Genomic DNA, 26,280 nt, shown 5'->3' with positions numbered 1-26,280 from the left:
CTTAATTTATCCTTTATACGTGCACTTCTAAGAAGAGACGTGCAATATTCTAGAAGTGGTCGAACACAAACTTTGTTCATTAAAATACGTGACTCATTGTTATAAAGGTTTCGAGTTATGTAACCTACAAGACGTTGAGACTTAAAGGTCTGTTTCAATATTCGTTCTGTAAACGACAAGTCGTGGGAGTACCTAAGTACACTATTGTATGTAACCTAGATAACACTTCTCCATTTATGGTAAGATCTAAGTTGAGTGATGTATCGCCGAAGCATATCCATCCACATTCAGCCGTATTAAGCTCCAGTTGCCATGTTAAGCACCACTATACTACCTTGTTAAGCTCCATGCTGATGCAATTTTGCATATCTTTCAGCTCATGTGGAGAAAATGAATATACTACTTTAAGATCATCTGCATATAGAAGGAGCTTACCCACACAAAAACTTTCACAAATATCATTGATAAACACTAAAAAGAGCATAGGGCCTAAGACACCACCTTGTATTACACCACTTCTAACAGGGACAGCGTTAGACAATGAAGAGTTAATTTTAACTATTTGATATCGAATTCTGAGAAAGGAATCAAGCCAAGCTAGCAAAGGATTTTGAACCCCATAAGATGCGAGTTTACCTATAAGAAGTTGGTTCCATAGAGAGAGTAAACAGCTTTCGAAGAAAAAGTGGAATATCTGGACCACCATATTTGAAAAGAAAGGATGAAATCCCGTCTGCTCCATGACTTCTCGAAAGCTTAAAGGTATTTATAGCCTTATTAATTTTTATGCATGTGAAGGAGATAGATTTTATTGAGTTGCTAGTCACGCACATAACTCTTGAAGCAGAGCCACCTATGATTCCTACAACATCCGCAAAAATACCACTGAAAAGTTCTATCAACAATAGCTTGATGTGAACTGTTAATTTATCCATCCTCACTTTGAAGAAATTCTATTATGGTCAAGTAAGTAGTGGATCCCTCAGAAGCATATTTGCCCCCAAATGCCATGGTACGGCCGCGAGTGGGGAGAGTTCGCTCTCCCTCTCGAAATGCTCTCACATGACCACGCGTATATAGCCTCTGCCAGGGAAGTCCTACTCACTGCCTTCTCGTGGCATTACCGTTGTTTACGAAATTGGGAGGACGAAAAGCGAATCTCCGGCGCTTTGACCGGGTTGGTGGGTACGGAGAGTTTACCTAGGGGAGTCAGAAAACCCTGATTTCAAACCAGTGGTTCACATGGGCTACAGTATCCTGAAGGAACAAATGGCGTATGAACCAATCGTTGGTCACCTGCTACCATGGGACTACATCTCCTTACGTTGCTCCACTCTCTTGTCGGTCAGACCATCAGGTCGAAGGCTCGGGGTGTGGCCCTCTAAGAAAACCATCTGCTTCGGTTTGCGCACCTGGTCAGTATCACAGCCCTCACACATATCAAATGAGATTTGTGTGGCGCATATGTATTTGGTGCTTCCTTGTACCAATATCTATGTGTTAAAATAAATAAATAAAAATATTTGATTGCGCCCATCATTGGTTTATAAATTTTACCTATGTACTCAACAATTTCTCTCCAATTTTAATGTAAAATGCATCACATCAAATTAATACAAGTAGACAGTTAATTTCCAAAAAAATTATTATGGAGGATTTGTTGAGCAGTCCCATAATAGGAAGAAACGGTCATCTATTGCTTACTGGATTTCCATGGTAGTCTATCTGAGATTCTTGAATCATGGTTTCATCCGTGAAAATTTTATATTATTGATTCGTTTCATGGGATTTTCTTTGAAAAAAAATTCGTTTCTTTTTCAACCTGTTTTCTTTTTCATTGTATTCAGTTGTTTATTGAATTGGACTGAAAATTTTGAGCAAGATTTCAGTAGAACTATCTCTTTAAACTGTTCATGTAAGTGTCAAATTATTGTTTTTTCTTTATAGTTGGTAAATAAATGAAGTTTCTTTTCACTCAACTGTATATGTGACTTATTATAGTATTAGTAAAAGTTTCAAATTATACTGTTGTCCTGGATTGAAACTCTTGTAATGCAGCGGTTAGCATACATTATTGAGGAGTTCCAAATTTAAACGAAACAAATGTGCCATAACTCTCGGTGTCTTTCAGTGTTATTCCAACTGATATTAGACTTCAATGCAAATCAAGGCTAAAACGATAATGATTTTCCATTGTTTACAATTTACACTTACTTACTTATACCTCTTGCACGTCGTACAGGAGCATAGACCGTCCACCAGGACTCTCCGACGAACTCTATCCTGGGCAATCTTTTCCAGTTGCTATTCATTCTTTTGATGTCTTCTTCCAATGCTCGACACAATGTGTTCCTTGGTCTTCCACTTTTTTTTTTACCTAAAAAATTACAAGTTAGCGCTTGCCTCGAGTTGCAGTTTGATGATTTCATCAATATATGTCCTATGCACTTCCATCGTCTTTTCTTAATTTCCTCCTTATCTAGAAGCTGGTTTGTTGCTTATGGTATTCAGTCGACAAACATTCAGTATCTTGTGTAGACAATTGTTTATAAGTAATTTTACCTTTTTCATGATGGTTGTAGTAGTTCTCCAAGTCTCAGCTCTGTACAGTAGGACTGTCTTGACGTATGTATTGAAGATTGTGACTTTGATATTGGTTGACAGTTGTTTTGAGTTTCATATATTTTTCAACTGTAGGAATGCTGCCCTTGATTTACCAATTCTTGCCTTTACGTCTGCATCGGATCTTCCTTGTTCATCGATGACACTACCCACGTACTTGAAGGTTTTTACATCTTCCAGAGCTCCTCCATCAAGTGTGATTGGGTCGGCGTCCTCTGTATTGTGTTCGATGATCTTGCCTTTTCCTTTGTGTATGCTGACGCCTACTGCTGCAGGGGCTGCTGCTACACTCTCAATGTCAATTAAATTGGTTACTTTTACGTATTTCTACTTTTAAACATACTAATTTCAGACACTTGTGAACTAAAAGTTAAGATGAAATAATGATGTGTCATTATTTTGTTTTCTGTTATGAGGAATATATCTGTGATCTTATTTATCCATTAGAATTCATTTGTGTTTGTAACCATTTAAGTATGTGTTCAACCCTTCTTTTTGTATTCCTTTCTTCCTTTTTTTAATTTAGCTCAATGTAGTTTGAAATTGAATCTAACAGTTCCACTAGTGCAAATAATTCGTCGTCTACTAAATACATGGATCAAAACACAACAATTTCCAAAGTATGATGCAATACCAGTAGTAAATCAACAAGACCTTTCATTTTTAACTAGTCAAAATACTGGTTCATTTATTTTAATTAATGAAACTGGAACATATGTACGATATAAATTGATAAAAAATCATCAGTTAGATTCATTATTCAAACCAGAAGTGTAGGTTTTTTATTATTTAAAACAAATTATTTCAAGTTTTGTTAAATTCTTTAATTATTATTCACTGTAAATCTAATCCTAGCCCTAACTACTTAAAAAAAACAAGATCAACCTAGGAAACTGGACAAAAAGTCAATTTCAATGGTTGAGATCATGAGTCAGTTGAAGCTAGACCACCATGGAAAACCTGTAAGCACTGGACGGCCGTTTTGTCCTACTCTGGGGCTCCCCAGCAGTGCGCACCTACGATTCCGCCTCGCGAGATTCGAACACAGGAACTATCAGTCTCTCATGCAAGCGCTTAACCACTAGACCAGGTTTTCCATGGTGGTCTAGTTTCAACTGACTCATAATCTTAACCATTGAAATGACTATAATATCCACAAAACCCCTTCTGATATTAAAATGTTAATTGTTGACTATCTGTTATGACCTGTGGCCCGTCAAATATCACATGACAAAATCGCCAATCATTATATCGATTTCCATGACATTGTCCTTATGCGACACTAACGGTACGTCAAATAGCAAGAGCAGCCTTGAGTCAACTCCGAATCTTTCTTGGTCCTCTGTATAACAATTTCTCACTTAGCCCAGCCTGTTCGGTTCAGAACACAGATGTTAGCCTCTGTCATATTAATCGTATATTTTAGACATACTTGGTTTATAAACAAGCAGACCAGACTGCATCTCACCATAAGCTGAGGAACAATAATTATACAAGATCAAACCAAAAATGTCTGTGCGTGTGAGAGGTTGTAACTAATAGATTTAGAAAGACGTAAGAATAGTAAATCGTATGATAGTAGTCGATAGGTCAAATGAAAGCTTATGGTGATAGGAGTATGAATATAATTAACAATATAATTGATTCTTAATTATCCATTAAGAATAAATCTATGAGACTATCATGATTACATTATGAAATTGTAAATTCACCAAGATGATAACACAATTACGTCAAGAGAACTTTGGCTTAGTAGACGTCACATTTTTATCGTGGAGAGAACGTCGAAACTTATTCTCAATTATGTCGTCAAATTTCTTCAACTTTTAGTTACCATAACTCCGTGACCCCTCCCAAATGGTGTGTACTTATCTACATAACTCAATTCAACAGTCATCTACTTCATGGACTGATGCTACACCTTAGTTTAGCGGCTCCTATATTTCTTTCAACGTACACTTATATCAGGAAACAACGAGTGTCAACTAATGTAGCGTGTCAAAATGGTCTGATGTAATAGGTTTTAGGTTTTTCATCACTTATTCATGACTGTTTTATAAGTCAAATGGTTCTATAATTTCCATTCACAACTGTTATAATCTTTAGTTCCTTAATGTTAGATGATTGATATTCACTATATAATAGTTATTTAGTCAAGTGTCTAGCCTTTCATATGTTAAACCAAGACAAATCAAAGCGCATTATCAGCTCGATCAGCACAAATGACTGATATTTAAACTATGGTCTTTGCAATCCATGATCTTCATTGATAGTTTACAGGGCTATGATCATGTATTTTTAGATGTAAGTGATCAGTTAACTAATCAATCGATATACAAACAATTAATTTCGACAAATTATCGATTCATTATTTATTTATTTATTCATCATTTAGTTTAATACCGGATAAATTAGACAATAGTACTGATGATAATTCTGACGAACTTGGTCCAGATTCACGTGTTTGTTTACCAATAAAAATATCATCATTTGCTTATAATTTATCAACAAATGCTCAACAAATTAATACAAATGTAGATTCTATACAACTGCCTAGTTTATCAGTACAAATAAATGGTTGGAAACCAATTTATCCAATATCTCTTGATCGATTAGGCACGTATTATCGTGTTATTGAACGATTAAATAATGCGGAACCTGTAAGTTTTTATTTCATATTGATGTATATTCTGGTCAATTTTGTTTTCATTTAACATTTTCAATGAGTATTAACCAGTTTATCATCTCGACTGATTTTAACAGAGTTTTCTCATTTTGACGGTGAGATTTCATAATGGTCTAAACATTGGACAGTAGCTAATAGTTATGTGCTGGTTGAAGATTTTACAACGTACATCTTACGTGTCACTGAATCTGGAATCGTTTTTTGTTCTAATAAAAAACGAGATATCTTTAGACTAGTGACATATATTATCTTACTTCAGTTACATAGTGTGGCGATTTTCGAATGTCACCGATTAGTGCATACTTTCTTTAATACACTGTCGAACTAACAGTATCTTTCGGAACATTTGAACATTTTTATAATCATTGAAATTCCTAATGCATGTAATCAACACCATGCACTAAATTGATCTATCTGTCCAACTCAGTCGAATTACTATTCGACATACATATTGCAATAAACAAATCATCTCGTGCAATTCATTTCTATGTTAATAAATGTGAATTGTTTGTTTTTCTTCAATTATTTCTTATAGGAAATATTGAAAAGTGAACAGAATGAATGTTGGAAATATCATTTACCAATATTTAATCGTTTGATCATTGATATAGTTCATGATCAAAATTCACATTATTCAATTTATTTAAGATCTGGTTTAACAATAACAAATGATTTAAATCAAAGTATTAATATTGGTTTAGAAATTACATCACCGAAATCATCATCATCATCATCATCATCATCCTCAGTATTCGTATTGCATAAATCGTCGGAATCAGTAATCAGTTCATCTGATGCATATCTTAAAAATGTATTTTATGAATCAGTATTATTATTAACAGTATGTAAACCAAAATGTACTTATGCTGTCCCAATTAATATTGTTGGATTAATGTCATTAGGATTAGGAAATTTATGCTTTTCTCCAACAAAAACAGTTATGAATCGAAAAGATGTTTCTTCGTTATTAATGAATAACACTAATGAACAAAATAAATTTACGGATAATTTATACGATTGGGCTAGTGTTTATCATCATAACAATGAGATAATGACCGAGGAAGAACAACTACAATCTACATATTCCTCTTCAATTCCAACCTCTACAGTTTCATCATTGTCATCATCATTAACTGATTTCGTGGATAAACGAAGGAATTCATCTATAAGAATGGTGAATTGGACAAGTTTAAAACAATCGGGTTAGTGTTGTTAATGAGATTTTAATAAGATTATTTGTTGAAACTTTGATGCTGATGTAGTAGTAGAAGTAATCATGTCAACGCGCTGGTAAACAAATAATGCTCGACTCTCAGCTTCAGGAATCGCACGTTTAAATTTCACTCTGTCTATTTAGATTTACGAATGTGAGTAGAATCACCACCTTCTACCTTGATGCGTAAGGTAAGTTGAAAAAAGTGCAAATTGGTTAAGCCATTACATGTGGTCAGCTTGTGGACTCACAGATTGTTGAACTAAGCGATGTAGTTAGGTATACGGTACCTGTTTCTAGTATGCTTGGTAACTGGAACCAATATTTGAAGACTTTGTTTGACACATGGCTCAGAACAGGTCACAGGCACACAGATCCAATCATGTTTTGCCGTAAAACACTTATACTTCTCATTCCTAAAGTTCTTTTTTCGTCTCAAACCATATTTTCCTTTGTGAACTACATCTTTTTGTCCTGATATATTGTGTCAAATCAAGCTGATGCACACGTAGGTCAAACTCTACTTTAGTCATTACTATTAATATAATTACCGATTAACATGTTATAATCACACTGTGTTGTGTTGTGTTCGAGTTACTTGTCCGCTGATCAAGAGTATACTTTTAATGAATTTACTGATTTGAATTGCTCTCTTGTTCACTTTTTACATGCACTATATTTATTAACATCAGATCAACAACCACTTCTCGTCTACCTACATTTAACTAGTTTTTAAATTTTTACCCAAACTAACGAGCAAAGGAACAATGTAAGCGGTATGTAATCGTGTGTTACATACGTCTTAACCACATATAAACCGATTCGCCTTTCTTGCCTAAAAATCTTTTGTTTTCTGCCTGAACTACCTCTGGCCGCTTAACATTAAAATAATGGACCAGATTTTGAATGGCTTAAACTAGTCACATAACAAATTAATCGATTGAATTTGACTAGCTGTACTGAGGAGGAGTAGTCAAATACAATATCATTTATTGGTTAGTGATCAGTCTCTGTGAAGTTGATTGTATTTATTTCCTTTTCTGTTTCATTGTATTCACATAGACGAATTGTTAGAAGCTATACTGATATCAACATGTCAACTTCCATCAAATTCACGAGCAATACACCAGATTAGTTCTTTACAACGATTTCAACAGACTAATACTACTACTTCTACTTCTGTATCATCGTCTTTGAATAAAACATCATCGGGTTTAAATAACAATAACAATAAATTTCATATTTGTGTAACTGTTGTACGTGATCAATTTCCCTTGGATCCTCAATGGAATAAACTATATTCTAATCAATGGTATACGAATTATAAACATTTATTACCAATCACTTTACCAGGTCATCATATTACTATTGGTCCAGTATTAAGAATTACTAATTTATTATCATGTGATATGATATTTTTTATTTTCGACACTGATATTAATGGTACATTGGGATCGAAAGAAGAAGCATGTGTCCATAATGTAAGTATATCACTCACATAACTAATGCACTTACGCCTGTTACTCCTCGTGGAGGAGCATAGCATAACTATCGTACTATATATATTGATGTAATATATAAAGGGTATTGAATAGCTGAGATCAGTTCTATGTAAAGGGTATTGACAAAGAATTTTCGATAATAATAATAATAATAATAATAATAATAATAATAATGTGTAATTCATTAATTAGGGTATGCGTTTCAATGGCATTTGATGAGCATAATTACTTGACTCTACTTAAAGGCCTGAAAGCAAGTAAATCAAGACGTTCAATGAGTATAAGACATATTGAAATAAAAGACACCTTTGATGAGTTCGAACCCGTTCTGCACGGTAACTCAATCAAAAAAGCTGCCATTGTACTGTTCTGGGCGTATCTAAACTTTCAAGAGTATGATGTGTTTATCAACTCCTAACTCTTGTATCGGTATAAGTCGTTTAACGATACATTCTAATAAAAAAGAATTTATATTTAAAATTAAATAACTTCAGCGTGTTTCTTTCAAGTATTTGGTTTGCAATTTAAGGAAACAACCAATATAAACTTATCGAACATGACTTGAGTTATGAAGATAAAGCCTGTATTTGTATTTTTTTTCATTTCAAATATCCGACTGCGATACCCTGAATACGTCTACAACACACAATTTCTGATAACTCCAGCTATTACATGTTCATTTGCGTCTAACTTAAATTTTCACCATGGTTTGGTTTAAACTTTTCAGTGTATAAGTAAATCATTTCGTCCATATTTATGTGTTATCATGCTCATTAAAATTGGGGAGTAATGAAATGTCTAAACATAATTGAAACTGGTATAGATGGACTTGTGGATGTTGTAAAATGTCTACAGTTTAAGTCACGAACTCATCATAACTAGTCTACCATTGAAGATCTAAAAGCACTAGACGGCAGTTTTATCAGTGCGCAACCACGACTCTGCTCAGTGATTTGTATGTTAGGTGATCGTGCACGAAATCGAGTGTCTTTAGCTCGATTTTCAGTTGTGAGGTAGTGGATATGTACTTTTGAGGACTTCCGTACTAGGAGAAAATGGCCATCTAGCACTTACAGATTCTTAATGGTGGTCTACTTATGATCACTTCGTAACTATTTCATGTTTTCCATAAGGATACAACTCATTCTTCAACTGATTAAATATACAATCACGGCTCGTCACTAAAACTCTTCAAAGTCTGTCTGCAAGAAGCGAGTTATTCTTTAAGTGTTCCTGAAAAGTAAGTACTGAAAATAGTAATATTTATGGTATTTGACCAATCAAATTGAGATTCCTGTATAATTCAGTGAAATTTGAAATATACTTTTACAGATATTCGTTTTTTTAAAATGTTTTGCTGATTTTTTAGTTATTTCCAGTGAACACCATCAAATTTGGTATTCATTTAGATGGATTTCCAAAATGTGATCCATTGTCTATTCCATCAAATACTTACAATCAAAAAGTGCTCATTCGTTTATATGATACTTTGGGCCGACCATTAGAATTACAAGTAAGTAATAAAATGAACCACCTCTTTTTATATGATATTCATTAATTATTTAATCCAGTTTTCCAATGAAACGCAAACATTTCATTTGGGAAAGTTCACCGAGCTTAATCGTTGCTGCCAGCTAGATGCTCTGGTCGAGTTTCGACATTTCCTAACCCAATCAAGCTATCCGGATTTAAACACTCATTCCTGTATGCTCTATCCAATTTCCCTTTTCAAGTTTCTCTTGAAGAAATATAATTTCACAGTGTGCCCATCCGAGAAGTGGAAATCACCCACATACTTTTTACAGCACTCGTGACATGACATTGCATCATCGATGTTTACCGAGTATATGTATAACTATTTGATCGTTTCTCGATTTCGCCCATTTATTTTTGATATCTGTCATGTAAAGAGTACCTGATTAGTAGCGAATCTAATAAGGATTCTACTATTGTCCCATATGTTCACTATTATATTCTGTGGCTGAATCTGATTTACACATTCAGAATACTTTTTATAATACGGTTTCTTTTTAATAAACAATAGGGTTTGCAACATATCTTTTTGTTTCTGGAGCTACAGATAATAAACGAATTGATACTGCATAACCTTGAATTCTGTGTCATAAAGTCTTTCACACGTAGAGGATCTGTTGTTATGCTTCCCATTAATCCTACTTCAACGAAACGTTTTGTGCAAACGATTACTGAATTAAGGTTTTAGAATATCTCAAAATAACTTAGACACGAGATCCAGGATTCTGTGTTATTTTGTAATTTCTTTTCACAAAATTTTATTTATTTACAATCAGTTTCATCATAAACATCTGGAAGAAAATTAAGCAAACGATGAACAAACTGTCACATACAGTTCAGTTCTCATTGAATCATTAAATTAATCTATATCAACTTACTTATAAATATGTATCAAGAACATTCAGTACATTTTTTCACCCCGTTCCAAGACAAAGAGCTTGAACAATCAACCAGTTGTGTTCTTGCTTTTTTTTGTGGTGTGGATTAAAAATGTGACCCACTCGCTTTCCTTATTGAGATTGATGTTTTTGAAGTATCTATCCCCCCATTCTTTCTAATTTGACGGCTCGCTCTGTTCCACTATAAAGCGCTTTTATGAAGTATCTGGATAGTTGAGTTTTTTTCTCTTCTCATTCATTCAGAAATAAATGAGTTCTCTTAGTGTACATTAAACAAAATGGTCCTACTCGGTATCTTATTCAAAGTTAAACTGTTACCTTCACCTCTCCTCACTTCGTATTATGAATAGATATATCGTTGCTAACAATGATATCTCAGACGCATGTTTCTATCTATTTAGGACTCGTCAATTGGATGTACCTGTATTTCACTGTTGATATTTACTTCGACGATCGAACTCACTAACTTTCGTGAAGTATACCAACACGTAATCCACTCATGTACTGAGACTTCATACTAGCTAACTTGTTAAACGGGCAAGATACTTATATATTCTAAAACGTAAAGTGCTGAAGTTAAGTCTTAGTATTAAACTTAATACTGGGGTGAATGTGCATCCAACTTATGAGTTCCTAATGGATTGAAGCGCGCGTCTTCAATTTGACTATTAGTCACGATTCATCCTTTATAAATTACTTGTGACAAATCGTCAATCTGTCCAGATCCAACGTACACCAGTAAAAACTGCTGAATACACAATACTGAATATCAATATTGGAATAACTCAAACGGTTACTAATTCATTTTCATGTTTGATTTTTTTTTTCCATATTACATTTATATGTTTAAGGTCCATGTTTGTTCCAGAGCATTTGGTGCACGTCATTTAACCGTTAGTCCTGTTATATGTTTATTAAATAAATCTGGTATACCGTTGATATTTGCTCACTCATCATCGTCATTATCATCTAATCAACTTAATTTATCATCACAAACATCTATACTAGCTGCTGGTCAGTTTGAAGAACATGAACAAGCTTGTGCTTTGATGCCGTTACTTTTTTCATTTGCAAATAAATCTGAAGGTTATCTACTACGTGTTCGTATAGGGAAAGGGTACATATTAGTTTTATCATATTGCTCTATATATATATTCCTTTTTTTCTGATCTATTTTTGACAGTTATGTAATTGGTAATTAATTAATCGAATATTGACTATTGACTAATATTCTGTTGCTTAGTCATTAGTATCTATAGAATTCTATCAACTTGTAAATAAAACTCTATGACGAATGCTATTTGGTGGAACTTAGGTTGATTCAGGAATTTCGCGATAGTTAAAAAAGTAGTGTACGGCTATGTCAAGTCACTTTTACCCTATTAAGTCACATTACAACTTGATCTGTAGAATACGATTAACAATATCAATGGCTTGACAAGATGACATTAATATATAAACATATTAGTAGGATGAAAAGTCAATGGTTTTCTGAATAGGTTCCCTGCTGACGTTTCTGACTAATGTATCTTTACAGAAAGCATCAATTCCCCGATAATTCACATACTATTTGCCAACGATCCTTACCTGCACAATCTCCATTTGATATTCGTATGGTAACCATTAAACATTCAACTGTTTAAAGTTACTCTCCTCTTGTATCTGGAATACAATGGATGTGGATTGTTTTAACTAAAAAAACAAATAAACTAGAGGACATACAATACTCATGGTTATAATCAATTTCTGACACAGAACTTTGTTAGTGTTTATTAACAAGTCAAATGATAACTAATTTGATATAGTTTACTCATGAATTTCATCTGCAAATTATAACTGAATAGATACGACAAAATGGCATCAACTGAATATAAGTCTTATTAAAAAAAATAGTATCTATACATTCACCTAGTATTGTTTTACTTGAATCTTCCCATTGATGTTTAGGATTGCAATTGATTAGTCTCTTATTGACATATGTACATACTGTGCGTATCGCCACAATATCGCCTTAATTTACGGGCATTATAAGCGAAGATGGATAGTGGCTAGCAGTGGAATGCAGGATGCGCGTTTCGTCCTATTTGTGACTCGTCTATAATTTCTCTGCAAAATATTCCAACAAAATTGTATAATGACCACACTTTAAAAAACTTTTTAAAATGTATTTTTTAATCAAAATTTTATCTCATTTTCTTCCTTCCTCTTCCTCTTTCTCTACGTATTACTTTTTTGTAGGTATCATAGTGAGAATGATGTTTTACCTAACAATGAAAATGATCAACTTCTGACTAATAACATAAAACGTTGTACATGGTCACCTGGAATATCTTTAGATAAATCTGGTGTGGATGTATTGCAGTTGAAAATGTACACTGGAAATAATCGGTCAGTTGTTATTATGATTATTTACTTCGGACATCTTAAGGATTTTTGCTTAGTTATATGAGAAATATAATACTTGACTATAAGTTAGTGTTTTGGGGTCCTATCTATTTACACTACGTTTTAACTGACTGTTCTGTGTTACATTCCTTAAATTTCTGTCGTTTCTAATCACTTACTACTTCAGTTAAGGTATGTCACTTTGTCGTACACATAAACGTTTGTCTCAGGGATTGAAGTCTAATCTGTAAGCTCACCAACTTTGAACTATTGAATCCGTAACATGCACTGAAACCGAAACCTATCAGTTCTTGTCATAACAGAATTTGACACCAGTCAATCAGTGGTCAGTCAGTTACAACATCGGTTCAAGTTGCAATATTCCATTAACACAGAGAGATGAAATTGTCTAGTCAAACATCAGAATAGTTGACGTAGTAATAGTATCAGTGGTGACTGAAATGATTAGGGATCGCGAAGATATGATTCAAGAAATTTTAAGTTAGTGAAATAATTACACACAAATAGTTACGAGGAATTTAAAGTCTCAGTATTTGGAGCAAGACAAGGAATCGATGCGCCTATAACATTGTAGATGATTTCGAACTATGTCATTTAAAGTTTCTAACCACTGGCTGGCGTTCTGTGCCAGAAATCCTTTCGAAATTAAATTAATCTCTCCACTACTGTCGCGTGTACTATCATTCCTTTTACTCTCTTTCTACTCTGTATTCCAGCTTATCTTCGGTACGTTATTTAGGTTTTGAAGTTGATACCGGTCATGATCCCAATGATTCATCACTGTCAACTACAACAATGGTCACATTTCGACCACGTTATATCATTGAAAATTTAACAAACTATCAATTAAATGTTACACAACGATATTGTTTAAAAACAGTTAATAATTTACCTGGTGAGTTCATAGAGTACTTTTCGCCTTTGTCCAAGAAAATAATGAAAATAGGATAATTTCCAAATAATATTTCTGTAAATACTCACTTATTATCCATAAATGTTGCGGAAAGGTTCGTAATGCTACCCAATTGTCCATATTAAACAAGAAAAAGTGGACTTCCAACCGAAATGTTAATGATTGAAATTCCACCTAAGTTGACGGAGCCACTTTGGACCAACCATGTTGGAAGTTTTAACAGGCCTAGTAAATTAGTAACTAAAAAATCTCCGAAAATGATACGAAACACTCGTTCAAATTTTGACACAAATGTCCTCTAAAGCTGTGATAAAATGATAATCGGTAACCTATTTACCAATTAACATATCGACCAAGGAATAGAAACGAAAACCTTGACGCTTATTGGTCCACCTTCCAATCTGAAGGTCAAGATAAAAAGTAGATCAGTTCTTCATTGTACCCAATTCAATTATAACTCAAAACGTATGCAATACTATACCTGGAATATTCTGACTACACAGCAACATTATTGAGAAATGACAACATGTACATAACTTAGTCATAAGTAAAAAAAATCAGAGTAATAAGGTAATAATCAATTGAATAAGAAAAAGAGAATTCAGCGAAGAAAATTTTCTTTTCGACGAAATCATTTACTTAAGCTGTACATTCGTATATATAGTTATATGGAAAATGTATGTCTATAGAAGGATAGAATGGATTGTATCACAAAAATGGATTCGACAATAAATAACAAATGAGGTTAACGTACTAATCAAGGGGTAAGGAAGAACAAAATTTAAGGGTCAGATAATAGTCCAATTGACAGATATGAAGAAAAACGACAAAACAACAAAGGTCATAATAATAAACTGAATGATAATCAAGAAAACTTGTAAAAGGTAATAATAATAAATGATTAGAGTTTAAAGTGCGAAATAGTAATTTAAAAATATGGATAATAATAAAAGTGCATTAAAAAAAACACACCTAGAAACATACCCATTAAGGCCAGGGAAGTATAAGAGGTTGGACAAATCGTTTCTGCACGCAAAGTTCAGGCTTTAGTTTATGGATTGCCAATGCCTCTGCGGTGCATAAAATATTGATTCGAACCCCCTTCGATCCAGTTCCTTTGACTCTGTAAACTATTTTAAACGAAGAGTCTTTTGGAGCGATATGTCCACAGTTGATTAAGTGCTCCTGTATAGAACTCGTGATTGTTTTTCGCTCCCCTTTCAAAAGCCAAGCCGGATAATGTTCCGAGATGCGTTTGGATAATGATCGCTTTGTGCGGCCTATGTAACATGCCCCACATGAGCAAGTAAATTTATAGATACACATTGAAGTGGCCCAAAGCGAAATTTTGTCCTTAACACACCCCAGAATGGTAGGTCGGCTAGAGAAGATGATTCGAAGCTTAGCTGCGTGGAATGTTTTATTAATTGATTTCGAAATCCGTTTATTTAGGATTTCAACAGCTGTATCTCCCTTAAATTCCATATTCATAAATAGAGTTTTTTTTCTCTACTGTCAATGCTTTATCATGGGGTCTAGGTACCAAGTTTCTATCAATGAATCTCGGTGGATAACCATTTTTGATGAGGGTCTGTCGAAGATAAAATAGTTCCCCATCTATTGTGTCGTTGGAACAAATTCGCCTGATCCTTGAGGATAAAGAATGAGTTAAGTTCCTTTTCTAATTAATGGAACCCAACTGTGGAAGTTCGTGCATTGTCCATTCCAAGTGGGTTTTCTGTATATCGATCTCTGTAATAAACCGTCAGGCATTCTTTTAAATGGATATCAAGAAAATGAAATTCGTGGTTTGTCTCTGCTTCTAAGGTGAATTGGATTGATGGGTGACAGTTATTGAAAATATTCAAAATATCATTGAGGTCACTGTCTTCTTCGCAAATAATGAAAGTGTCATCCATATATCTTTTACATAAATGAAATCTTTCAATTATTGGTTGGAGTACCGAATTTTCTAGGTTCGCCATAAAACAATCAGCCAGGAGAGGACCCAATGGAGAGCCCATGGCAACTCCATCTATTTGTTTATAGAAAATATTATTAAATCTAAATTGCACGTTGAGCGTACATCTTAGAAGTAGTTCTTTAAGGTAGTGTTTCGGGATACACATATATGACACTTTCATTATTTGCGAAGAAGACAGTGACCTCAATGATATTTTGAATATTTTCAATAACTGTCACCCATCAATCCAATTCACCTTAGAAGCAGAGACAAACCACGAATTTCATTTTCTTGATATCCATTTAAAAAGAATGCCTGACGGTTTATTACAGAGATCGATATACAGAAAACCCACTTGGAATGGACAATGCACGAACTTCCACAGTTGGGTTCCATTAATTAGAAAAAGGAACTTAACTCATTCTTTATCCTCAAGGATCAGGCGAATTTGTTCCAACGACACAATAGATGGGGAACTATTTTATCTTCGACAGACCCTCATCAAAAATGGTTATCCACCGAGATTCATTGATAGAAACTTGGTACCTAGACCCCATGATAAAGCATTGACAGTAGAGAAAAAACTCTATTTATGAATATGGAATTTAAGGGAGATACAGCTGCTGAAATCCTAAATAAACGGATTTCGAAATCAATGAATAAAACATTCCACGCAGCTAAGCTTCGAATCATCTTCTCTAGCCGACCTACCATTCTGGGGTGTGTTAAGGACAAACTTTCGCTTTGGGCCACTTCAATGTGTATCTATAAATTTACTTGCTCATGTGGGGCATGTTACATAGGCCGCACAAAGCGATCATTATCCAAACGCATCTCGGAACATTATCCGGCTTGGCTTTTGAAAGGGGAGCGAAAAACAATCACGAGTTCTATACAGGAGCACTTAATCAACTGTGGACATATCGCTCCAAAAGACTCTTCGTTTAAAATAGTTTACAGAGTCAAAGGAACTGGATCGAAGGGGGTTCGAATCAATATTTTATGCACCGCAGAGGCATTGGCAATCCATAAACTAAAGCCTGAACTTTGCGTGCAGAAACGATTTGTCCAACCTCTTATACTTCCCTGGCCTTAATGGGTATGTTTCTAGGTGTGTTTTTTTTAATGCACTTTTATTATTATCCATATTTTTAAATTACTATTTCGCACTTTAAACTCTAATCATTTATTATTATTACCTTTTACAAGTTTTCTTGATTATCATTCAGTTTATTATTATGACCTTTGTTGTTTTGTCGTTTTTCTTCATATCTGTCAATTGGACTATTATCTGACCCTTAAATTTTGTTCTTCCTTACCCCTTGATTAGTACGTTAACCTCATTTGTTATTTATTGTCGAATCCATTTTTGTGATACAATCCATTCTATCCTTCTATAGACATACATTTTCCATATAACTATATATACGAATGTACAGCTTAAGTAAATGATTTCGTCGAAAAGAAAATTTTCTTCGCTGAATTCTCTTTTTCTTATTCAATGACACTATGGGTTATTTTAATAATCAATAATGCTAAATCTGGAACTGTAAGATATGGGACAGTCATTTATGGGTCAAACAAAAGCTTAGAACTAAGTGATATATTGGATGTTTAAAATATATGATCTCACTCTCTCACGTATATTACGATAATACGTTAGTACGACAATAAGACTAGTCATGTTATATCAGAACTAGGATTCGCGACCCAAAAATGGGGAACCAGATTAACACTATTTAATACAACTTCAAGCAGTCACACTCAGTGAGTCCAGAGTAGAATTCAATGCGAGGAAGGGAAATCCCCCGTTTATTAATTCGTAGGCTGTGGCTATCAACAACCAAGCATATTTTAATGCCACTACCACACACCAGGAAAATATAAAAACACTGTTGTGAACGTGAACACAGGTCGGGGGCAACCAATGTAATTTAATACAAAATTACAAAGTTCTTTCGTAAAATGTGAAAACTATAAGTTCAATACTTCATTTGCAAATCCCCCATCAATTGTCTTAAACTCCATCGTTCGTTCATTGCTATAACAATTACTCTCTGTTCTTTTTCTCTTCGATTTGATATTTCCAACCTTCTGCTGTCAGGCGTTTCACATCTGATTAGTGTCACATACTTCTCATGTCTGTCGACATAAGTAGCATACACCACAATACAACAGTCCAAGCGTTTAATAATTATACCATAAAAATATGAATAATAAACCTTTCTACGATAATCTCAGAAGTTATACTTCCGCATTACTCGTACCCTTAAGTGTTATATGGATTAAAAGAAAGTTAACATGTGTCAAATCACAATATTGACTCACTTCATGAACTCAATAATTAGTTATCAAAGCCATTTAGGAAGTCCATAATTCATGTTTGAATATCGTGAAATAATAATAATTTTCATAATCGGTGGCTAAAGCTGTTGTATATCATGACTTTAAAGTTGATGAGAACGGCTCAGGTGTGTAGTTATTATTCTTACTGAACAGTATTATCATTTATCAAATTGTTTTAAAACCATTGAAGGCGTTGATGTACGCCAGACAATAATTTAAACGTACTAATCAAGCTCTAACTTCATTGATTGATAGATGAGTGTATTAGTAATCTACAAGCACTTATCTTATAAACGTAGTGACTGTAAGTTGGTTAGTTCAAACACCTATCCATCTACTTCGTTTAGGATACCTGGTTGGTTTCATTATGAATAGATTTGATAATTTAAAGCTTGCACTTCAATTTGTTAATTGTATTCTCACCAAATACTGGGAAGTATGAAATGATCTTTATTTTCAAAGTTAGCCTACGTATAGACCGCATGGTTGTATGTGACCTCAAGATTCCAGCTACTTCTGGATTACATGCTGCTAACGTGAGTAAGGGAAATCAATATTTTTGAAATCAGGACAATGAGAATAGATAATCTTCTTTTTTTCTACCATTCTCTTCTAAGTTCCTAAACGATACTGATTGATCGATGTATTATTGAATCATTTGTGTTTTGTTGGTTCTTTTTTTGTTTTAAGCTTCAACTATCGTTTATCCAAATCGTAGTCAATCATTTCATTGGTCTAACGATGATTTAGATCGTCTTTTATGTATGCGTGCTGCGATTAGCACTTCATCATCATCATCTGTTGTTCATGATCAACTGACAACAGGAATCAATAATCGATCTGATGATTTATGGACAATGTGGTCTGGTGGTTTTCAAATAGACCATGCTCAGTCGTTTATTATAATGTTAAGGTAAATTTATTTAAGACACATCTTGGCGATTGTTATCATATCTCTTTTATTCTCAATTAATCTGATATACGTAAAAGATTTTAATCCATTTAACTATCGAGGTAAGCAATGATTTGACATATGTATCAGGTGTCTCGCCTTACTCAATGGATCACTGTTTAACGACATAACGTATGTGATGTACACTTTCTATTAGCGATTGTAACGCTTTAATTACGGACTTATATACGGCAGATCATAATGGTCGAGTTTTTGTAAACGATTATTCACTTCAAAAGGGGTTTTGTGGAGATTTTAAAAATTTCACAGATTGAAATCATGAGTCAATTGAAGCTAGACCATCATGGAAAACCCGGAAGCACCGGATGACCGTTCCGTCTTAGTATGGGACTCCTCAGCAATGCGCATCCACAATCCCGCACCCCGCGGGACTCGACCTCAGGACCTATCAGTCTCGCGCCAGGCGCTTAACCAACTAAACCACTGAGCCGGTACCCAACGGCGTTAATGTCTAACTTCAACCAATCCACGAAGTTGCGCCACCGTACACCATTGTCTTCACAGTTAGTTGATATCTCACAACAGACCTGGTTGAACTCCACTGTTAACGGCTTCTCACTAGAACTCCAGGCGTATCTCTTGAATTCAGTCACTAGTGAGCAGATGATTATTATCAGAAGGGGTTCTGTGGAGATTTTAGAAATTTCGCTGATTGATTATTCACTTGAATATTTTTTGGCATTTTTGTAGGTCGAACGTGGATAAATAAACTTTAAAATTATAATCACAAAACATTATGAAAATTACGTAATAGGAAATGTGTAAAAAAAATTAAATGTTGAAATATACGAACGGGATGAGGTAAAAAAACGACAGAAAAATACAGGATGTGAAAAAAATTGATATAGTTTATTAAGTCATATCTGGTCAGGGCAGAGACAGTGTTATCATCAATTAATTTTGGATACATAAACTAGGATTATATATTCGGATCTTCACAGCTTCTGCTATATGTAGTAAATCAAACTATTGATGTTTAGGACTGCAGTTGATCAGTCTTTTTTTGGCATATATGCATCCTGTGCGGATTGCCTCGATATTACCATAAGTCACAATCATGACAAGCAGAGACGGATGGTGGCTAACAGTGGAATCCAACTGACGAGTCCCAAATAGGACAAAACGCATGTCTTACATCTCACTGTTGGCTACCATCCATCACTACTTATAAGGACCAAACCACGTTGTGAAGTCAATGACGAAGATATACGATAGGATCATTCGAATTAATTCGGTTTTATCTACCATATCTGTACTATTCTAATTTTCACAATGAGAATGTTTATTGTTTTTCTTTTCTATCTTCTTACTTTTTAATTCATTTCAATTTTTCTGTCTGCAGACTGAATCGTTTTCATCAAATTGTTGATTTTCCACAATCATTATTCTTTCATGTGATTATCACTTTACAATCAGCGACTTTTTTTGTAAAAATTCAGCATTATCATGGTTTACCACCATTTCGTTTTGAAAATCTCAGTTCAATTTGTGTCTACTATTGTCAATTAATTGATTCAATTCATTTAATGAATACAAATTCAAAATTACAACATATTAGTTCGTCTAATTCTGATAAACATATTCATGATCATTATTTTCGTCGGGGTGTATTATATCATTCCATGTCAACGATTCATGATGATGAATCTATTAACAATAATGTTGATGAAATTAATAATCAAATTCTTGATAAATGGGATGGTGGAGCTTGTCCATCGTTTTTAATTCCTGGATCTATAATTCCATATGCTTTAGAAGAACCATGTGGTAGTTCATCTGTTATTTTTAGTGTACAGGTAGATAATTGAATTCGATTTTCTGTCGATTATTTCTTTACCCTGATATCCATAGAAGATACTTACTATAAATTGTTTCATAAACAATGTTAATAAGTGTCTGGATATCTTTAGATTATTTTTGCAGAACTAAATTGTATGATAAAATAGACCAAATGAAACTGAATAAATGTGTAAGGACGTTTTATTAGATTGTTTGTTAAGTGTAGATAATTTATTTTTCAATATCGAACTGTTAGCATTTCTCTGGGTGCATCTCCTCTAAATTGTAGGCGCATATACGAAGACGTTTTACTCACAGTTAGGTCATCCTTATACTCTATTTTCTTGGTTAGGTGTTTATTTATAGTTTTCTTAGGATACCCACTTTGCTTCAATATAGTATTCAATGCTTTTGTTTCTTCTCCAAACGCATCTATGGAGCATATATTGTTGATTGTTTAACGAAGTGTCTTACTCAGGTTTGTTTTGTATTTCAGAGTTACAAAACTAGTAAACTTTATATGTTAGCCAGTCCAAGTTTCTTCTTAGTGACCCATCTATTCTCCTTGTAAGTAATACTTTAGCCAAAAAAGTTACACAAGTAATCCATTTAAATTAAAATTAGCAGAACATTCAGTTATCACTGTACTTATCTAATTGCTTTTTTGACCTTTTCAAAATTCATTGAAATATACTTATCTTTCTTGATTGTCTTCTTTTTTTCAATCGCATTTTCTATACACTGTTAACAGTTTAATGTTTACATATCTGAATCAGAATGAGCTTGTTATTTTTATTTTCTGCATAATTTTAGGATGATATCAGTGAAATATTTGATTTAGATACAATGAATGTCAGTAAAATTTTACGTTATGATAATTTTGTTTACCTCACTTTATTTGGACCATTAATGGATCATATTGTCCCAACAGGAATGAAAACCGATAATGATTCACTGCGTAGAAGAAGTTCATCATTACCTAATCTTGTATTTGATATACTCCCTGGATCTAATTATGTTGTTTGTGCTATCAAGGTTAGTAAGTCTAAGATATATGTAAGATGGTTCACACTTTGTTGACTCTATGAATGACTGCCTTACTCATTATCACTCTTATTTTTGTGTTTTACTTTATACTACTTGATAGTATTCAGTAGCGCTTTTATTGAAGCAATTTTTAAAACATCGATCAGCTACATTTTTGCGGCGAATTTCATTCTTATCTTTTATTTTGATGGACAGTATAATAAAGCCAGACCACCAAGTTTAAATTCCGTGTCCAGTATTATCAAATTCACTCAGATTACGTCATGATAACGTCTTTAGACATATTTGCCTCTTTTTCGATGTAGTTGTTTTCTCTGATTAGGACTTCTCACGAGAACTTCGGGGGATCTATCAGGACATTTGCCACTAGTGGGTAGGTACAAATAAATTATGGTTGAAGAAAAAAATCTTCTGAAGAGGAACATAATTGTTCACTTGCTAATTTTTTTCTTTTCACACTACCTACATGTTTCCCGTATATTTGAACTATGATAGGTAGTGAAATCTAAGGTGTTTCGTTCTACCTCTGAATTTATTTTTAAATACCATTATCTATATATTGCCTATAGTAACTGTCATTCCATTCCTCTTTCATCTGACATCTTGTGTATTTTCGTCTCATCCTTCAATAGTCATCAAGGCGTCATTCACAATTATGGAAATTATCTGATGATGGACTAATTTATCATGAAAATACTTCATTGTTGACCCCATCATCGTCTAAGTCCGCACGAAAAAGTTCAAAGAATAAACATCAATTTGTTTTAGATGTAAATCGTAAAGGTGATCCAAATGCACCATCGAGTAATGATCAATTGGTTAGTATCAATGGATTAATCGACCCAGAAACTTTAAAACACTTTGAAGTTGTTCAACTTATTATTGCTAAGCCGAGTAAACAACGAAAAGCCTATCAAACCTGGAGAATCGATCAAGTAGGTTGTATATGTACGACTGTGTATATGTTTATTGTCTTATGCCAGCATCTAGTTGAACCCGGACAAATTCTCATGACAAACAAGCAATATTGAGTTTAGTACAAAAGTCTGCAAATAAATTTCTGCTAGTCTTCTATCAGGGAAATCTGCCACATTTCACGGTTTCCATCTAAGTACTTGTATTTGAAAGCGATATCGCTCAATAATACATAATGTATTATTTTCTCCGGCTCACTGTCACATTGACATGATCATCAAGATAAGCGATGTTTAGGCATATGTAACGCATTTCCTAACCAATTCAATTAGTTGGGTTTCTCTGCTGCATCAATTGATTTGCTACCATCGCTTATTACATTATATCTTATTTCATTATTATACGCCCGATCGTCCTACGATACACGGGCAATGCTTCGAAGATACTTATGGTTGAAAGCTTGCAGTATACTCCTGTGCTCTTTATTTGAGGACTATATTTTACAGCCGTAAACGTATGCAGGACGAACTTCTTCACTGTACGCTCACTCTTTAGTTAACCAACTGATATCTCGTCTACTTTACAAGTTACTTAAGTTGCCAAGTTCAAATAAAAATTTCTTTGATCCCATGCTGGGTTTTTATCATACGAGACTCTTATGATAAGAGAAATGATTAACTACTTTACTCCTTATCATTAGTTTAAGGGTTAACATAGATCGGGCTTGAAGCAAATTTTCTCATTTAAAGAGAGAGAAACGTAGCCTAAAGATGTTTGCAAAGCAATCAGAAGGCTCTGCGCTTTCTTAGCGTCTTCGTCAAACATAAATATGTTATGTCGATAATTAAACTTAAATGCAAGCCTATTTGTAATAAAGAAGTGTGTCTTTTCAATTATCTGTATATCTGACTTCTGCACATCTACTCATGCCTTTTTATGTATCTAGAATGGTCTGTTGGTCAACAGTGCATTGTTTTGTGTACAAATTCGTCGTGATCTAATGGATGTTATGTCATCTTCACAATTATCATTGGATAGTAGTTTTGAAGAGAGCAATATTGATGACTTAATGAATTTATCACATATTTCATCAAATCAATTAATTTTATTAGCTGCACGTCCACGTCCATTAGCAACACGTCTGATTAGTTCATCTATAACATCAGCAATTATTTTACCAATATGGCTTCGTCCCGGTTCCGGTAGACTACGTTTATTCACTTATCTAGATAAAGCCACACGTGTTTTACGTATCGAAGATGAAGATACAAAAAATACTGAATTAACTACACAAAATACAGATAATGTAAAAACAATTTCACGTTGGGGTAGAAAAACATCATCAATAACATCACCAGGAGATGTAAGTATTGTTATTTATTCTACAAAAAATATGGTTAATTTCTCGACGTTTTTAAAATAATATCCCAATGAGTTTTTAAAGATTTTTAACATAGTATGAGTTCTTTCTTCTGTTTACTGTCTGATGAAGTGACTTACCTGGAGTTACAAAACATCAGAAAGTCCATTTATTTTGTATTTCTTTCCATCATCAACTTAAACTAGATTGATTAGTTTAAACATTTCATCTTATATTTACATTGAATTGCTTGAAACTCGTTATAGCTTGTGGGTTTGTATCCCCTATCAATGTATTACGTAATGATGCCGCCAATTAGAGAACATTGATTTATCGATTAGACATGACGCATAAAACCCATACGAACAGTTTAGAGTCTTTATCGGTCCTGCTTCCCGCCTAACCCTGCCTGCTAAGTTCAGAACATCAATCTTAGTCTACGCGATCAATGTGAATCATATATTTCAAATATACTGGGTTTATATACAAGCCAAACAGATCACATCACACCATAAAATAGAATATAACATTTATACAAGATCAAACCAAAAAGTGGCTATGAACGTGGGAGACTGTAATTCATAAAGTGGGCATAACTTAAGAATGGTCAATCGTATAATAATAGTTCATAGGTCAAAATAAAACTTATAATAATAAGAATATGAATATACATAGTTTATTTACTTAACAATTATACAATAAAAATACATGTATAATATTAGTCCATAAATTGATCCCAACAGTTACCATTCATTATTCTCGTCGGAATATAACAAAACTATTATTCATTTATGTTTCAAATGATATCATCATTTGCATGATAATAAGCAATTTACAAAATGAATGTATTTTAAATATCAAGATTGAAACTATCATTATCATCCTAGTTTATCAAGAAAAGTGATACCATTGTGGTGTGATGGCAGGATGTGCTTTTCTTCTCATTTGAAACTTGTTAAATAGATTTATTTGTATTCTAGTGTTGATCTTCACATTATAACTTTATAATTGAAGAATTCAAAGTTTAATACGGTTATATCCGTACGAGAATAAATGGATGGTAACTTTTAAGAATTACTTATGGACTAATACTATACGAATATTCTTATTGTATGACTATTAATTAACTATATTATATGTATATTCACATTCCTTTTATGTGACCTATTGACTCTTATCACACGATTTACTATTCTTGAGATATTCTTTTGTTTATTCTTTTTTGTTTATTGTATTCATTGTTCATTTCTTTTCTTCATAGCTGTACCCGCAACATGAATCATCAGTATGGGAGGACTCGTCTTATCAGTCAAATTTGTGTAGTAGTGTTGAAACAAGAGATCTTCATCGACTGGTGACCAATTTTAAGGTATATATTGTTTATTAAAAATAATCTCAAGATAATGTATTTCAATATCATTCGTTAGTTTTTCTAATAAGCACTTCAGAACGTTATGAATCAATTGTAACGATGATAACTGAACAGTCAGTTACTATCACCAGTCAGAACGAAAATAATTTATGTCAAAGCATAGTAAATAAGCTTGTATTCGGTAAAGGAACAGCAGTTCCAAAGTTTTACATATCTTTTTCTTTTCAGTTGAATCAGTTATTTCCCTATAGTGCGTCATATCACACTTGTATGTGAATAGATAATTGATGAAGCTGTATTGTAACAATGAGCCAGTCCAAATCAAAATATTGGCTATTTGTGTAAAAGTAAAACAATAATTTCTGCTACGACTCGACTTATGAACTATCTCGTAGAAAATATCTTGATTTTATGCTTAATACGTGTAGGACCGATTAAACGGTAGTTTAGTAAATAAAGCGTTTTACGTTTAGCCCCTAGGTCCCGTTTTTGATTCCTGTTCCATCTACTTCGGTCTGAGCAATCGGGTAGTATCATTACCTGTTACATTTGGAGTGAGTTTCGCATCCTAGTACCTGGTGATTGAGTTTATTGTTATTGTTTACATGCTATTAGTAAGTGTTTACAATTTCTCAGTGTTAATATTCATTCTTACTATTAATCAGTTTTTGTTGTTATTTATGCCTCATGAACGGATTACCTTGATACAGCATCTACTCGCAAGTTATAGTATATTTGATATGTGGCTGAC

General features: G+C 33.6%; 1 protein-coding gene across 1 annotated transcript in view; it reads left to right on the top strand.

Moving 5' to 3' along the window:
• The window catches only part of VPS13D (Vacuolar protein sorting-associated protein 13D), a 105,978-nt gene that overhangs the window by 65,048 nt on the left and 14,650 nt on the right, over positions 1 to 26,280 (top strand). The window contains exons 39-53 of the mRNA XM_051216347.1: positions 1,848 to 1,915; positions 3,149 to 3,395; positions 5,018 to 5,282; positions 5,844 to 6,510; positions 7,584 to 8,002; positions 9,393 to 9,536; positions 11,307 to 11,572; positions 12,694 to 12,843; positions 13,578 to 13,756; positions 18,774 to 18,996; positions 20,399 to 20,852; positions 21,649 to 21,870; positions 22,515 to 22,817; positions 23,744 to 24,160; positions 25,419 to 25,526. Coding sequence (XP_051066924.1) covers positions 1,848 to 1,915; positions 3,149 to 3,395; positions 5,018 to 5,282; positions 5,844 to 6,510; positions 7,584 to 8,002; positions 9,393 to 9,536; positions 11,307 to 11,572; positions 12,694 to 12,843; positions 13,578 to 13,756; positions 18,774 to 18,996; positions 20,399 to 20,852; positions 21,649 to 21,870; positions 22,515 to 22,817; positions 23,744 to 24,160; positions 25,419 to 25,526 — 4,132 coding nt within the window. The remainder of the gene's footprint in view (positions 1 to 1,847; positions 1,916 to 3,148; positions 3,396 to 5,017; positions 5,283 to 5,843; positions 6,511 to 7,583; positions 8,003 to 9,392; positions 9,537 to 11,306; positions 11,573 to 12,693; positions 12,844 to 13,577; positions 13,757 to 18,773; positions 18,997 to 20,398; positions 20,853 to 21,648; positions 21,871 to 22,514; positions 22,818 to 23,743; positions 24,161 to 25,418; positions 25,527 to 26,280) is intronic.

This window comes from Schistosoma haematobium, chromosome 4 (genome assembly GCF_000699445.3).
Source record: "Schistosoma haematobium chromosome 4, whole genome shotgun sequence".
Classification (NCBI taxonomy): Eukaryota; Metazoa; Platyhelminthes; class Trematoda; order Strigeidida; family Schistosomatidae; genus Schistosoma; species Schistosoma haematobium.
This window is presented reverse-complemented; position numbering and strand designations above follow the sequence as displayed.